The 12,936-nt window shown below is 56.2% G+C and overlaps 1 protein-coding gene across 1 annotated transcript in view; it reads right to left on the bottom strand.

The window, feature by feature from the left end:
• Positions 1-12,936, bottom strand: part of KSR1 (kinase suppressor of ras 1) — a 43,159-nt gene that overhangs the window by 8,448 nt on the left and 21,775 nt on the right. Inside the window, exons 7-14 of the mRNA XM_006095503.3 lie at positions 12,649-12,710; positions 12,445-12,551; positions 10,226-10,394; positions 8,085-8,126; positions 5,341-5,395; positions 4,510-4,558; positions 3,347-3,726; positions 1,925-2,021 (exon numbers count right to left, since the gene is read on the bottom strand). Coding sequence (XP_006095565.1) covers positions 1,925-2,021; positions 3,347-3,726; positions 4,510-4,558; positions 5,341-5,395; positions 8,085-8,126; positions 10,226-10,394; positions 12,445-12,551; positions 12,649-12,710 — 961 coding nt within the window. The remainder of the gene's footprint in view (positions 1-1,924; positions 2,022-3,346; positions 3,727-4,509; positions 4,559-5,340; positions 5,396-8,084; positions 8,127-10,225; positions 10,395-12,444; positions 12,552-12,648; positions 12,711-12,936) is intronic.

Here is a 12,936-nt window from a genome sequence, read left to right as displayed (position 1 = left end):
CGAGTGAGTGATTTCTAACCAGTACTCTATGTGGACTGAACACGGCCTGGCCAGGTAGGGGACGTGGGTGACCTGACATTGGCATGATGGCTTCAAGGTCAAGGCTGTCTTCTAATGCCAAACCCAGGACTCTGCAGCTACACCTATGAGTGACTTTTCTCTTCTGCCCCGGAATCTGCGTGATGGCTCAGTGTTCTGAGAACATGCAGAGAGAACAGTTTGAGGAGGCAGATAGGCAGAGGGGAGCAGGGCCTAGCATGTCTGGGGGCACAAGAAGTAGGTGTGACGCTTGTAAGAAATATGCCTCCGATTTATCTTCATAGAAAAGAAACAGCATGTGGCCAGGCAGCGGCTGAATTTCCCCAGAGCAAACAGGATGTGGGGGTGGGGAGAGAGGATGAGAGCTGTACCCGTGGCTGACAGCACTATCCTAGGAAGATTCCCCTAGACCAGTGGTTCTCAACCTTCCTAATGCCACGACCCTTCAATACAGTTCCTTATGTTGTGCTGACCCCCAATTTCATTGTTATAAATTGAACATAATTAAAGCATAGTGATTAATCACAAAAACAACATGTAATTATCTATGTGTTTTCCGATGGTCTTAGGCGACCCCTGTGAAAGGGTCGTTCGACCCCCAAAGGGTCTCGACCCAGAGGTTGAGAACTGCTGCCCTAGACAAAGGGAGGTGGAGGCCACTAGAGAAGGCCCCAGCCCCCCCCCTTTTTTTTAATAACCCAATGGGAGACAGCAAGACCGAGGTGACCTATTAGGAAACAGGTGATGAAATAGTATGCAGCCAATGAGGAACTGGAGGAATGTCTAAATAAATACGCTATGTCCCTTGCCCAGCGAGAGATTCTGTACAATGGGCGCCCACTCTCCAGAGTGTTATTAAAAGTCTCACTTTCGCCATGCTTCTGTTTCCTAGTCCGCCATGTGAAATGGGGACAGGCGAGCCATTTCTCACACGCGGCCGCTCTCCCCGGCCTCTCTGAAATGAGAGGCTCAGGGAAGGCATCAAGGTGGTGTTTTGGTTTTGGGGGCTTCACACGTTTAATTCATTAGCTCGGCCACAGGGAAACGCCACGTGGAAATCTTGGTTTGTCCATAAAAGTCACTGTGATGTTTAACTTTTCCTATTAAAAGTCACACCCCCGAAAGGGACGGAAGGAGGGAGAGGGCGGAGAAAGGAAAGGAGGCCGGGCTAAGGTAGAAGAGAAAGGAAAGGCCGGAAAGGGACCCAAACCTGGGGGCAGCTGCTGGGAAAGCTTTTCAACCGAAAACAAGAAAAGAGGAACTCCCACCCCGCAGTATTCTAGTTTTTATCTGGGCCTGTTGCTAAATAAAGCAAAAAAAAAAAAAAAAATAAGTTTTTCTTTTATTTTTATTTAACTACTTTAAAAGGATGAAAGAAAGAAAAAGGGCTGCCTGAGTTGAGCCCGGGGGCCTGTCCTCATGAAACTTGGATTTGGAAACTTTAAGGCAGAAGTGTGGGTGCTCCCCGAGCCCCCCACCACAATGCTAACAGACACACCCCGTGCTGGCCCCGGGCCCCATGCTCTCTCCGTAGATTATCCCGTGTTACCCTTGTGTCCATCCTCCAAGGGAGGTTATGTTGGTTTCCCCGTTTCATACGGAACCCAAGGCTCAGAGAGGCTTAACCACCTGCCCGAAGTCACACAGCTGATGGGAGCAGGATTCAAACTCAGGCCGCCTGGCGTTAAAGCCCGCTGCGTTCCTCCCTGACCAATCCATTCCCTCACTGCTCACCTAGTTTCCAGCTGTAGCTCTAATTGGATGAGACACAGATGGAGGGGAGGAGTGTAGGGGTCCCACCCTTGAGGTACCCCAACGCAGGGGAGAGACAAAGGCCGCCGCCACCACCCTGACACAGGCAGGCAGAGCGGAGGACGCCCCTGACCTTGATGATCTCCTGAGCGATCTGCCGCGTCTTGTTGATGTCCAGCGATGTCTTGGGGTCCCTCACAAACGAGTGTAACGTCCGCCCCTTGCAGAAGCTGTTGAGAGCGGCGGGTCAGGCAGAGGTCTGGGGCCAGTGCAGCCTGACCCCGGCCCCGTGGAGCCTGGGAGGGGCCGTGGGGAGAGCTGTGCTCTCTCCAACCCCTGCACCAGAATCCTCGTTCTTAACCAAGCCTGCCTACCATTCCTCTGGGCCTGCCTGAATGTACAAACACAAACTCAACTCGCATGCACCCCATTTGTGGCCCAGGGCAACGTCGGGCCCTGGGGCTCCCTGTAATGATTCTCATGATCGTTTCTATTGTTTTCTGATCACAGAGATTTTATTTCAGTAAAGGAGAGTGGGAGGAGGGTGGAGGGGGGTGTCAGCATGGTTATTGGATAAGGGCCCGCATTTTGGGGCCCCCCCTACATTGTCCCCTAAAACGTGAGGTGAGGAAGGACCCAGAGAGAACGTGTGCCCATCCTCCTGTCCCAGGAGAAGGTGACTTACGCCACCCGAGGGAGGGGCTAGTCGTTAGAAAACATCTCCAAGGAGATAAGATGCTGGAGCCTCAGAAACTCTGAGAGCAGATGAGGGTCCAGATTATTGGCTGATAGTTCCTTATCTGTGTCCCAGTGCCTTCAGGATATTCTACTAGTAAAGCACGCTAAACCTTTGTCAACGAAGGCCCTGCTTCATTATTATAGGTATTCCTTCTAAGCCAGTGGTTCTCAACCTTCTGGTCCTTTAAATACAGTTCCTCAGGTTGTGACCCACCCATAAAATTATTTTCTTTGCTACTTCATAACTGTAATGTTGCTACTGTTATGAATCGTCATGTAAATATCTGATATGCAGGATGGTCTTAGGCGACCCCTGTGAAAAGGTCGTTCGACCACCAAAGGGGTCGCGACCCACAGGTTGAGAACTGCTGTAGCAGACTCACATCTTTTATGGGACTGGGTGGGTAAGAGATGGAAGGATGGAAGGACGGACGGACTGCGCTGGGGGCTGGGGTGTGGGGGTTGTGGAGCTGGCGTCACCACCGTAAGGCTGCCTAAGGAACCACGCTGTCGTGCTCTGGGCTGGCATTTTGTCCCCGGGTGTGCTGGCAGGTGACCTCGCACTGCTCAGGAGTTCTGGTGGGTGGTGACTTATGCCTGTTTCTGATAAACAAGCAAAATGGGGGTGTATCCATGTCCAATCACTATGCTGTACACCTGAAACTAATATAATATTGCCTGTCAACTATAACTGAAAAATAAATTTAACTAAAACCAAAAAACTTCCACCCTCTCCAGGGCACCCACATAAGTATCAGGGCCCCCAGGGAAGGTGAGGCTGAGGCGGCCACCCCAGCGGGGGCCGGGGCGGGGTTACCTGGTGATGATGGCCAGGTGGGGCGGGTTCATGCAGGCCCCCATGAAGAGCACCACGTTCTCGTGCCGCGTCTGCCGGTAGTTCATCACCTCCTTCTTGAACAGCTTCAGGTGGTCCTGGTTGTGGCCGTCCATCTCCAGCAGGCGGATGGCCACCTCGCCGTGCCAGCGGCCACGGTGCACGCGGCCCCAGCGGCCCTGCCCGATGGGCTCGCCCAGCTCCACCTGCTCGAAGGGGATGTCCCACTCCTGCAGGTACACGCTGGTCTGGCTGGCCTTGCGGGAGATGGGGCCCCGCCAGGTGCGGCGGGAGCTCGGCAGGTCGTCCACCTCGTCCTCGTCGTCTTCCGCCTCTGACTTGCCGGCCTCCGGCTCCTCGGCCTGGAAGGACAGGAGGAAGGAACTGAGGGGCAGCAGATCCGGACTCCGCTGACTCCCCCTCCCCGGAGCCCCGATCAGGTGAGGGAGGAGGACGGGCACGGGGTCGGGAGGCCCGGGTCCCGGTGCCAGCCCTGCACTGGCTTGTGTGGACAAGAGGCAGGTCACTTGGCACCTCAGTGTCCTCATCCACGAAATACAGGCTTTGGCTGGGGGAGGGGGGCATGGGGGGGGGAGGCCTAACACGCCAAGAGCTCCCTATGAGTGACATCTGATCACTGGGGAAGCGCTGACATCCCCGGCATGAAGAATTTAACTGCATTCATGCTTCCTGGGTGTTCTTTTGTTTAAGCACAAGCGTCTGACTCTTCTCTGGGCAGGAGTTAGTTAACATTCTGCTCGCTTTGCAGGGAGCCAGGCTCGGCTGACACTGTGGTTCAAGGGTCAAGTGGTGTTGGCCTTGGCTACAATCAGAATCAGCTGGGGAGCTTTGGTAACAGATGTCTGGCCCCACCCTAGACGGACTGAAGCAGAGTCTCGCGGGCTGGGCCCGGGCCTCCAGGCTGGGGGTGGGAATCATGGGCATTAAGAGCCGACTTTAGCCTCCAAAACAGAAAAGCAAAGGGAAGCTTGCTTCCTCATCCTTCTTCCCTGCCGAGCACACCTGGCCACATCTGCTGCAGCAGGCACCTGAGGTGGCCTCGCAGGGCCCGGCGCCTAACCCGCTCTGCATGCTGAGCTGGAGGGAAAGAGGGAGGGGGGAGAGAAGGCGCTGTCTAGGCTCACCTCTACTTCATGATCCTCCAACACGTCTGCCTTCGGCTGGTCGTCGAGCCTACGAGTAAAACTGGGTTTGTCAAGGAGGCCCTGAGGGTGGGCCACTCCGCTCTCAGCTGGGCCGGGGACTCCCCTGTGAGGTCTGAGAAGAGGCCACCAGGCCTGGATCCTGACTTTGACCCTCACCTATGGGAAAGGCGGTCTGGATGCTGTGGAAACAGTCAGGAGGCCGAGGACCAAGCCCCATCCCCTTCTCCAGCCTCGGCCTTCTCCAGACTAACCCGAGGGTGGCGGGGATGGGGGGGGGGGGGCGGCAGGGACCACCAAGGCCCTTTCAACCTGACAGCCAGTATGGAGGTTCCAACACAAGCACAGAACTTGAGATTCTACTTGAGAATTGGTTCTGGTACGTCCCGGCTGTGTGACTTGATGCAGTTTCTTAACCTATCTGAGCTGGCGATCCCATCTGTACACTGAGGATGTACCTACTTGGGAACCTGAGTCAGGTGCTCAGCGTGGCCTGACACTGAGCTAGGGCTGCATGAGCAGGAGCTATTTCTAGTAGTTTCTATAACTCTGAGTACCCTTTGCCCCCTCCTCCTGGGTCAGGTTTACCGCCCCACCCAATGTTGACTGCACCGATAAGAGGCGAATAAAACCCTCTGGCTGAGCTCAGGGGCCTAGGGGGTGCCTTAGTCCAAGCCGTTTGCCATCTGGCTGGCCCAGGTGCAAAGTGAGAGGTCAGAGGTTCACGGGGTGCGGGGAGACGGTCAGAGATGTGGATCCAGCTGCCACGAGTCCCCATGGAGGAGAAAGAGGACACAGCATGGGAATGCCTACCGGGTGCTGTCTGCTGCATCGGGGAACGGGGCTGCCGGTGGAAATGCGGAAATGTCTGGAGGAAACAAAAAGCAAATACGAAGCGTGAGACCACCTTCCTGCCCCCGTGAAAGACACAGCGCTTACACGCAGGGAAGTGGGTTCTCCCCCAGCCGCCCCTCACAGGGCTACACACGGGTTCTCCAGCCCTTCCCACGGGGCCACCTTGTGCTTTTCCTGAAACGGAACCTGAACGCAGCCTCTACAGCACTTGGTTTGTCCCAGAGGGGCCCCAGGTGGGCGAGGAGGATGAAGTCTCAGTGAACGCCATTCCCCTGTGGTCTAACTGCCTCATACCAGCAAGCGGTGGAAGCAACCTGGGCTACTGTTTACTGGATGTGGGCCAGGCCCTCCTGCTCTGCTTGGAGGCCGGGGCCGGTGGCCAGCGGAGGTGGAAGGAGGACTCACAGGTGGCTCGTGAGGGACACCTGGTGCCTGGCACCGGGGCTGGGAATTTCTGGCGGGAGCTGGAGCCCTGCCCCCTCGGCTTCCAGGTTTGGTCCGCTGGCGGACAGCTCGCAGGGAGAGGAAGAAACACACAGCCCACACGCCAGCTGGGGCTGCCCCCTGAGGCTTTTCCAGTGTTAGCACCGGAAGCTGCACAGGGACACCTGAGAGATGGTCACCCAGGGCGAAACCAGTGTGTTACATAAGGCCAAGGCCTCCATAGCTGCTCCTGCTGCTGCCTCCTCCTGTTCTCGCCAATGCATTCGGGGAGACTGGCAGCCCCGGGGCCGGCTGGGCCCCTCGCCCCCTCCTCTTTTATCAGCAAAAGGAGATAGACTGGAGTTAGCAGTGGCTCAGGCTAATCGAGCCTCTCCCTGTCTTCTAGGACAAAGAGCCTCCCCATCGGCCATCAAACCTCCCTCGACCTCACTCCAGGGCTTTCTCCTAGGCCAGTGGTCGGCAAACTGCGGCTTGCGAGCCATATGAGGCTCTTTGGCTCCTTGAGTGTGGCTCTTGCACAAAATACCACGTGCGGGAGTGCACGTACAGTGCGATTGAAACTTCGTGGCCCATGCGCAGAAGTCGGTATCTGAGCCACAGGTTCTCAACCTCTCTGGAAGCTCGCAGACATAAAGAATCTGGTAGCAGCCGCGGGCCTTCTTATCAAGGAAACACACGTGTGTGCCCAACATCCAGTGCACGGTCTCTGGGAGATCCCAGACCCGGGCAGCCGCTGCTAAGGCCTCCTCCAAGCACCGCTGTATCGTGTCCGCAGACTGCCAGGGAGGCCTGACACTTCTCCCATCCAACACCGCTCAAATGTTTCCACGGAAGAAAATCATGCGTGGGGTGGGGGGTTCAGGGAGAAGCAGCACTCCGGTGGGAGGGCAAAACGTCTCTGAAGCCCCATACTTTGCCTTAAACTTTGCATTCTGCTCCAGAATGTGTCCATGTTTGTTTTAATAGAAATAGTTTCCTTCTCTTCCCAAGCATATCTGCAGAGCAAAATGTATCCTTGTGAAAGTAGAGGCAGGTTTTCCCAATGCTTCCAGGCACTGCCCTGCACGCCATCCTAGAGCCAGCAGGCTCCCGAGGGAAAGCACAGCAACAACTGGTATGAAACCACAGAGGCAGCTCGGGGAGCCTGCCCCTGACCCAGCCAGCCTGCGCGCCTGCAGTACCCTATGGATGATCCTCTAAGACAGCCGTGGGCAAACTACGGCCCGTGGGCCGGATCCGGCCTGTTTGAAATGAATAAAACTAAAAAAAAAAAAAAGACCGTACCCTTTTATGTAATGATGTTTACTTTGAATTTATATTAGTTCACACAAACACTCCATCCATGCTTTTGTTCCGGCCCTCCGGTCCAGTTTGAGAACCTATTGTGGCCCTCGAGTCAAAAAGTTTGCCCACCCCTGGTCTAAGAACTGACAAATGCTCCAAGCCACTCCCCTAATAGAAGAGCCTGGAATAACCAAGCTACCAAGACTTCAGCACAGACCTTTTTAAACTAGGAAAAAAACAATTAGCTAGTCTTTGTCTAAAACTTCACCTTCACATGGCTAAATTAAGATTTAAAGTTGCAGATTACTTATAATGGTGCTTGTCACCTTCAGCTAGAGAAATAAGGACTGACCGGATAAATGCCTTAGGGGCAGGAATATGGTCAAATGCAAAGACTGGCACATAGTAGGTGCGCAAAACAATTTTGTGGAAGGGAATCAATAAATGATTGTCTTATTGAAAGTTTTCTTTCTTCATTGAGGCGGCTTTTCCAATAAGTGGCCAGCAGATGGCGCCATGAGACAAGGCTCTGGAAGGTGAAGCCCACTGAGTAAGGGAAGCCTGCGGACCTTCCCAAATTGGCTTTGGCTTCTGTGAGATAAGCAGTTTCCTGGTCAGTGTGCAGAGGAGCATACCATGACAGATGCACAGAAGGCATCAAAAAAAATTCCCCCCCCCCATTATGCAAAAGGAGTTCCTGCCACCTCCTGGCGTGTGACCCTGGACAAGTTGCCTGTAGTTTCTGTCCAAGGGGCTGAACAGGATGGATGCCACGGTCCCTGCCAGCAAGGCACTGCCCCTGTGAAGGCTACTACTCACCCTGCCCCCCTTTCCAGCCTCAACAGACAGGCAGCTCTCAAAACAGGCGGGTCTGAGACTCAAGCACCTCCAAGGTGCCGAGGGTGAGGCGCCCAGGTGGGCCGGGCAGAGGGGTCACAGCAGGGACAGTTAGTGGGACCATGCAAAGGACTCACCTGGAAAGATAAACTGCTGTCTATGATGAATGAAGTAGGCAGCTTTAAACAGAAGAGGAGGTGAGTCACACACAGAACAGCAAATGAAGCGAAGGGGGAGGGGGCACAGGCATGGGCTTGGAGGGCGGGCTGGTTATCGGGCTGGGGCAGGCATGTCCCCGGTGGGCCTGGCCAGGACAGGGTGATCCATGCAGGAAGGAGAAAAGAAGCTGGGAGAGAGCGGGTGTTGGTAGGAGCCCCCGGGAGTGAAGGGGCTTGCCCTGAGGACTGGGGTTCAGAGACCCAGCCTCCACGGCCACCCTGCTGCAGAGCCCTGGCCCATTCCGTTCCCCTCTCAGGCCTCTTCTCTGTGAAATGTGCACGGGCCCAGGAGGGTAAAATCAGCGGGGAGAGTAATGATTCTGAAAACATCTGACCGTGGTGCTGAGGGTTCTGAGACTCGACCTCACCTTCCAGGGAAGAACATCCTCTCTTATGGAAAACTGAAGGGGGCTCGCCGGGGAGCTGAACTCAGACAGCATGCCTCTACCCCCAGCTCTGCCACTTATGAGGCCCTGGGACCTGGGGAAGTTTGTTAACCGCTCCAGTTGTACTGCACAACGGGGTAGGAATAACCTTTCCCCAGGTTTATCCTTGAAGATAAGCTGAAATGCTCCTGCACAGCAGGGTGGTGGACGGCAGGGGTTTCTCTCCAAGATTAACACCCCCGACCAGTCCTGGCCCGGACACTGCGGTGACCAGAGAGCTAACAGGTCCTGGAGAGAGTGAGGGCTCTGTGCAGCGGACAATGCAGGCCCAGCGCGGGGCATCGGGGAAAGCTGAGACGCTGGCTGACGTCACACAAAGCGCTCTCTCTGTGGCTGCTGTTTTTCAAACAGGCCCTTTCTTTTAGAAAAATCCAAACCAGGAGGTTTAGCCAAAGGCCCAGTTTCAGAGCATATTAATGACAAAGCAGAATGGGAGAGGAGGTTAATCAAATAGGCCATCGCTCAATGGCAGGGGGGGGATGGGTAGGGTCATGACGATGCATTCGTGTCAGAAGATACCCAGCCACGTGCAGATTAAGGAGAAGGGACAGCAAAAGAGAAAAAAGATTCCTACAAAGGCAGTCTCTCCCCATCCCCTGAAGAAGTCCCTAGAACCCTGCTGAGATGGGCCCAGAGAGGGTGCCAGGCCTCCTGCTGGCTGCGGGCGGCCCAGCTGGGTCCCTTGGCACAGGGGGAGCTGTACGTCTGTCCTCCTGGGCCTGGAGTGACAGGTGGGACCTGCCCTGGACGCCACGGGCTGAAGCTGGCAGTGGGCCTGTGGCTCGGCCGGGAGAAAACTGGAGCATCCCAGCGCCCCTCCTTCCTCCAGGCTGCCAACTGAATACACCGAAGGCCAAGACCTACTGCTAGGAGCTGCCGGGGAGGCCAAGGCCGGGCTCAGTCCTCAAATGGACACGTGGGCTCCGCTCCTCTCCCTGGGGAGGCAGCACACCCCAGGCCTGGCCAAGAGGAAGGGGTCCTGGCCCTACAGACCGCAGGGCAGCCTGGGCTGTGGTAGAGTCAGGCCAGCTCTGGTCAGGTCGGCCCTGTGGGACTCAGTGTCGTCAACTACACCTGGGGGATAACCTAATTCCAACTCTACGGGGTCTCTAGTTTTATGGAAAAGGGAACCAACACTTCTGTTTAGGTAGCGGGTTCAGATCTCAGAGCAGGTAAGTGACAGAGGCCGGATCCCCACTCCCAGGCCTTCTGGACCCGCCCTGGCTCCCTGGGAGCTCAGAAGCCCTGAGCCAGTGAGCAAGTCCAGTAGAAGCCAGGCATGTGCAGGAGGGCAGCATGGGGGTTCTGTCAAAAACACAGGCTTCATGTCAGACAGACTTGGCTTTGATCTTGCTCTACTGCTTACATGCTGTACAGCTCAGGGCAAGTCACTTCCTCTCTCTGAACCTCAGTGTTCCCATCTGTAAAATGGGTACAATTCAGGGCTGTTATCAAGTTTAAATACGGTAATGTAATTGAGCTGGGCACAGTGCCTGGTTCCCTGCAAGTGCTCTCAGTGGCTGCAGTGTTTGACCCTGAGCCTGCTGGAGTGTGCTGAGAAGGTGCATGTGACCCCATCCCTAAGAGCCCCCCCAAAGCCCGGCAGTGTGGTACCTGGGAAGTTGAACCTGCTGTCCCGCTGGCCGGGTGAGGGGTTGGGGGGCGTGGTGGCACTGGACGGGTTGGACGATGTTGGGAAGGGAGCCGGCGAGGAGGGCGTGGAGGACGTGGTGGAGGACGGGTTGCTGCTGGAGTCCAGGTGGTTCATGGTTGGAGGGTGCTCCTGCAGGACCAGAGACACAGGAAGTGGGTAGGGACTGTCACTGCCCCGCCCGGCTGCCTCCCGCACCCCTTGCTGGGACCCTCCCTTCCCCGGGTAAAAGCGAAGAGGTCAGCCCAGGGTATCCTGACGTTTTCCGGTCTAATATTTGAAGGAAGGATGGTACATTGACATCCTTACCTCAATGCCCACCCCCTAGAGGACTCCTGCTCATCTGATTTCTGCTCAAACATCCTTTCCTCTCAGAAGCCTTGCCTGAGCCCTGGCTGGGACCGCGCTCCTCCCCTCTATCCTCCCAGAGCTCCCAGCACTTCGCATCAGGGCCCTTCACTATGTTTGCCAACTGCAGGAATCTTGGGTGGTTTTCTGAAGAAGGTCTCTCCCACCATCGTGTCCTGTGAGGGCAGGGCAGGGACCACGCCTGCTCAGCAGACACCAGGGCCTGGCTCTGAGCCAGCACATAGTAGGGGTTTTTAAATGAATTCAATTCAGACCCTGACAAGTATTCGCTTTGTATGTGGCACACAGCAGCTGCCTAACAGTGTTCCCTCCTCTCTTTTGCTAGCCAGACCAACCCAGTGACAGGAGGGTGAGGGGTGGGTGTCCGGGTGGGCAGAAATGCTGACGTGCACGTGCCAGGGTGTGCATGAACATGAGGCGAGTGAGGGGTGTGCAAGGACGGTGTGAGGAGGGGCGTGAGGACGGTGTGAGGAGGGGCGTGAGGACGGTGTGAGGAGGGGTGTGAGGACGGTGTGAGGAGGGGCGTGAGGACCATGTAAGGAAGGGAACACACTTGGTGTAGTTGGAGAAGAGTGGGCAAGTGAAGAAACAAGTTGCCAAGGGGGGAGTGGCAGATCAGGGGCTGGTATTCTACCAAGGAACTGCGCCCATCTGTGCCAGGCACTAATCCTGACAAGCAAGTTCATGACTATCATCTCGTTATCCTTACAACACCCTGTGAATGAAGGTCATCGTCCCCACTTTACAAGATAGGAAAACGGACGCTCAGAGAGGGACAGGAATGCACTCAAAGTCACAGAACAAAGGGGAACAGTCAGGACTCAAACCCAGGACTGTGGAGCCTACCACCTTTGCCCTTCCCTTTCCATTCCTGGAGGGAATGGCATCCTCAGAGGGCAAGGTGATGCCAGGCAGACAGGCAGGAGAGAAGACACGAGCGGGCCCACAGAGACACCAGGTGGAGCAGCCTTCCAGGCGGCATCCTCCGCGTCCCCGTTGTTAACTGGCCCAGCCACCTGCCTCAGTGCCCTCTGCCCAAACCTCCACCCAGGCTGGCCCAGACCAAAGGCCGGACACAGCCAGGGGCAGCCAGTCCCCTGGCCCTCAGCAGAGAGGCAAGTACATGCTAAGCCCTGGTCTGGGGCTGGGACACAACATGCTTGAAACACACAGCCACACCCATAGCCGCCTGGGGGAGGCCACCCACTCCGTGGTCACCAGGATGGGGGTGGCTGCAGAAGCCATCAGCATGGGTGCCTCACAGACACCATGCACCCCTGTGCACGGGGGCTCCAGACAGGCCTGGGGACTATCGTGGGGGACACGGGCCTTCGAGAATCTGTCTAGCTGCAGGGCGTCTGTCTGTGCATTAGGCGAGAAGCCCGGCCACAGGCCATGGAAGAAATGCACTTGCACGGGTTACTTCTGAAGTCCCGTTTGCCGGGCTCAGGGGCTGGGCCTGTCTCTCACTCACAGGGGCCCCAGTCCTCAGTCTGTAAAATGGAGGTGATGTCAGCATGAGGGTCAAAGGAAACACCACTGGGAAAGTTCCTGACTCACAGGCAGTGAAATAAAAATAAATATCAGCTCCAAAAGGGCGAGTTGGGGCAGGGGACGGGTTACGGGCATGTACTAGGAAATGGGAAGTTTGCTACATGGTTAAAGATAGGATCCCCTCTTGCCCCCTCTGGCCCCAGATGTGGACTGCACTGTCCTGCTGGACCCCTGCATCAGGGGGCTTCACAGAGAGGAATCCGGGTGGGGGGCTCTCCTGGCAGAAGCAACAGACCCCCCAGGTCACCGTCCAACGTACCTTCTTTGTCAGTGCCTTGGGGAGGGTTCCGAAATGGGGCTCGGCTGCTCTGTCCACCGGGTTGTTGATGTCCGAAGGGACAGATTCCGTCCTCCGAATCCGAGCTACTGGAGAGGGGAAACCATCAGCAGGGAACAGACTGAGCAAGAGAGAGAGAGACTCGCCCCCAAGGCAGAGGAGAGGAGAGGAGGGCGCAGCACTCACTTGGTAGGAAGGATATCCGACAGGCGGGGGCTTCCTTGGTGCACTTGTTATGACACTTCAACCTGGGGAAGGAGGCGGGGTCAGTGCGTGGACGGCCACGGGGCCTCCCTGGGCACGGACGGGGGCGCCGAGGCACTGCCTGGCCGCCCCGTGCACCTCACCCTGGATGCCCCAATTCCCACAAATTTCTCAACAGACATGAGCTCGGAAACGGAGAACTGATGTGAACAGTCCTCGCGGCTACTCTCTGCTGAGCGTGACCACATTCCTGCTGTTGTCTGTCAGGCC

The sequence above is a fragment of the Myotis lucifugus genome, unplaced genomic scaffold, assembly GCF_000147115.1.
Source record: "Myotis lucifugus unplaced genomic scaffold, Myoluc2.0 scaffold_157, whole genome shotgun sequence".
Lineage (NCBI taxonomy): Eukaryota > Metazoa > Chordata > Mammalia > Chiroptera > Vespertilionidae > Myotis > Myotis lucifugus.
Note: the sequence above shows the minus strand (reverse complement) of the source record. Positions and strands in the feature narration are given on the sequence as shown.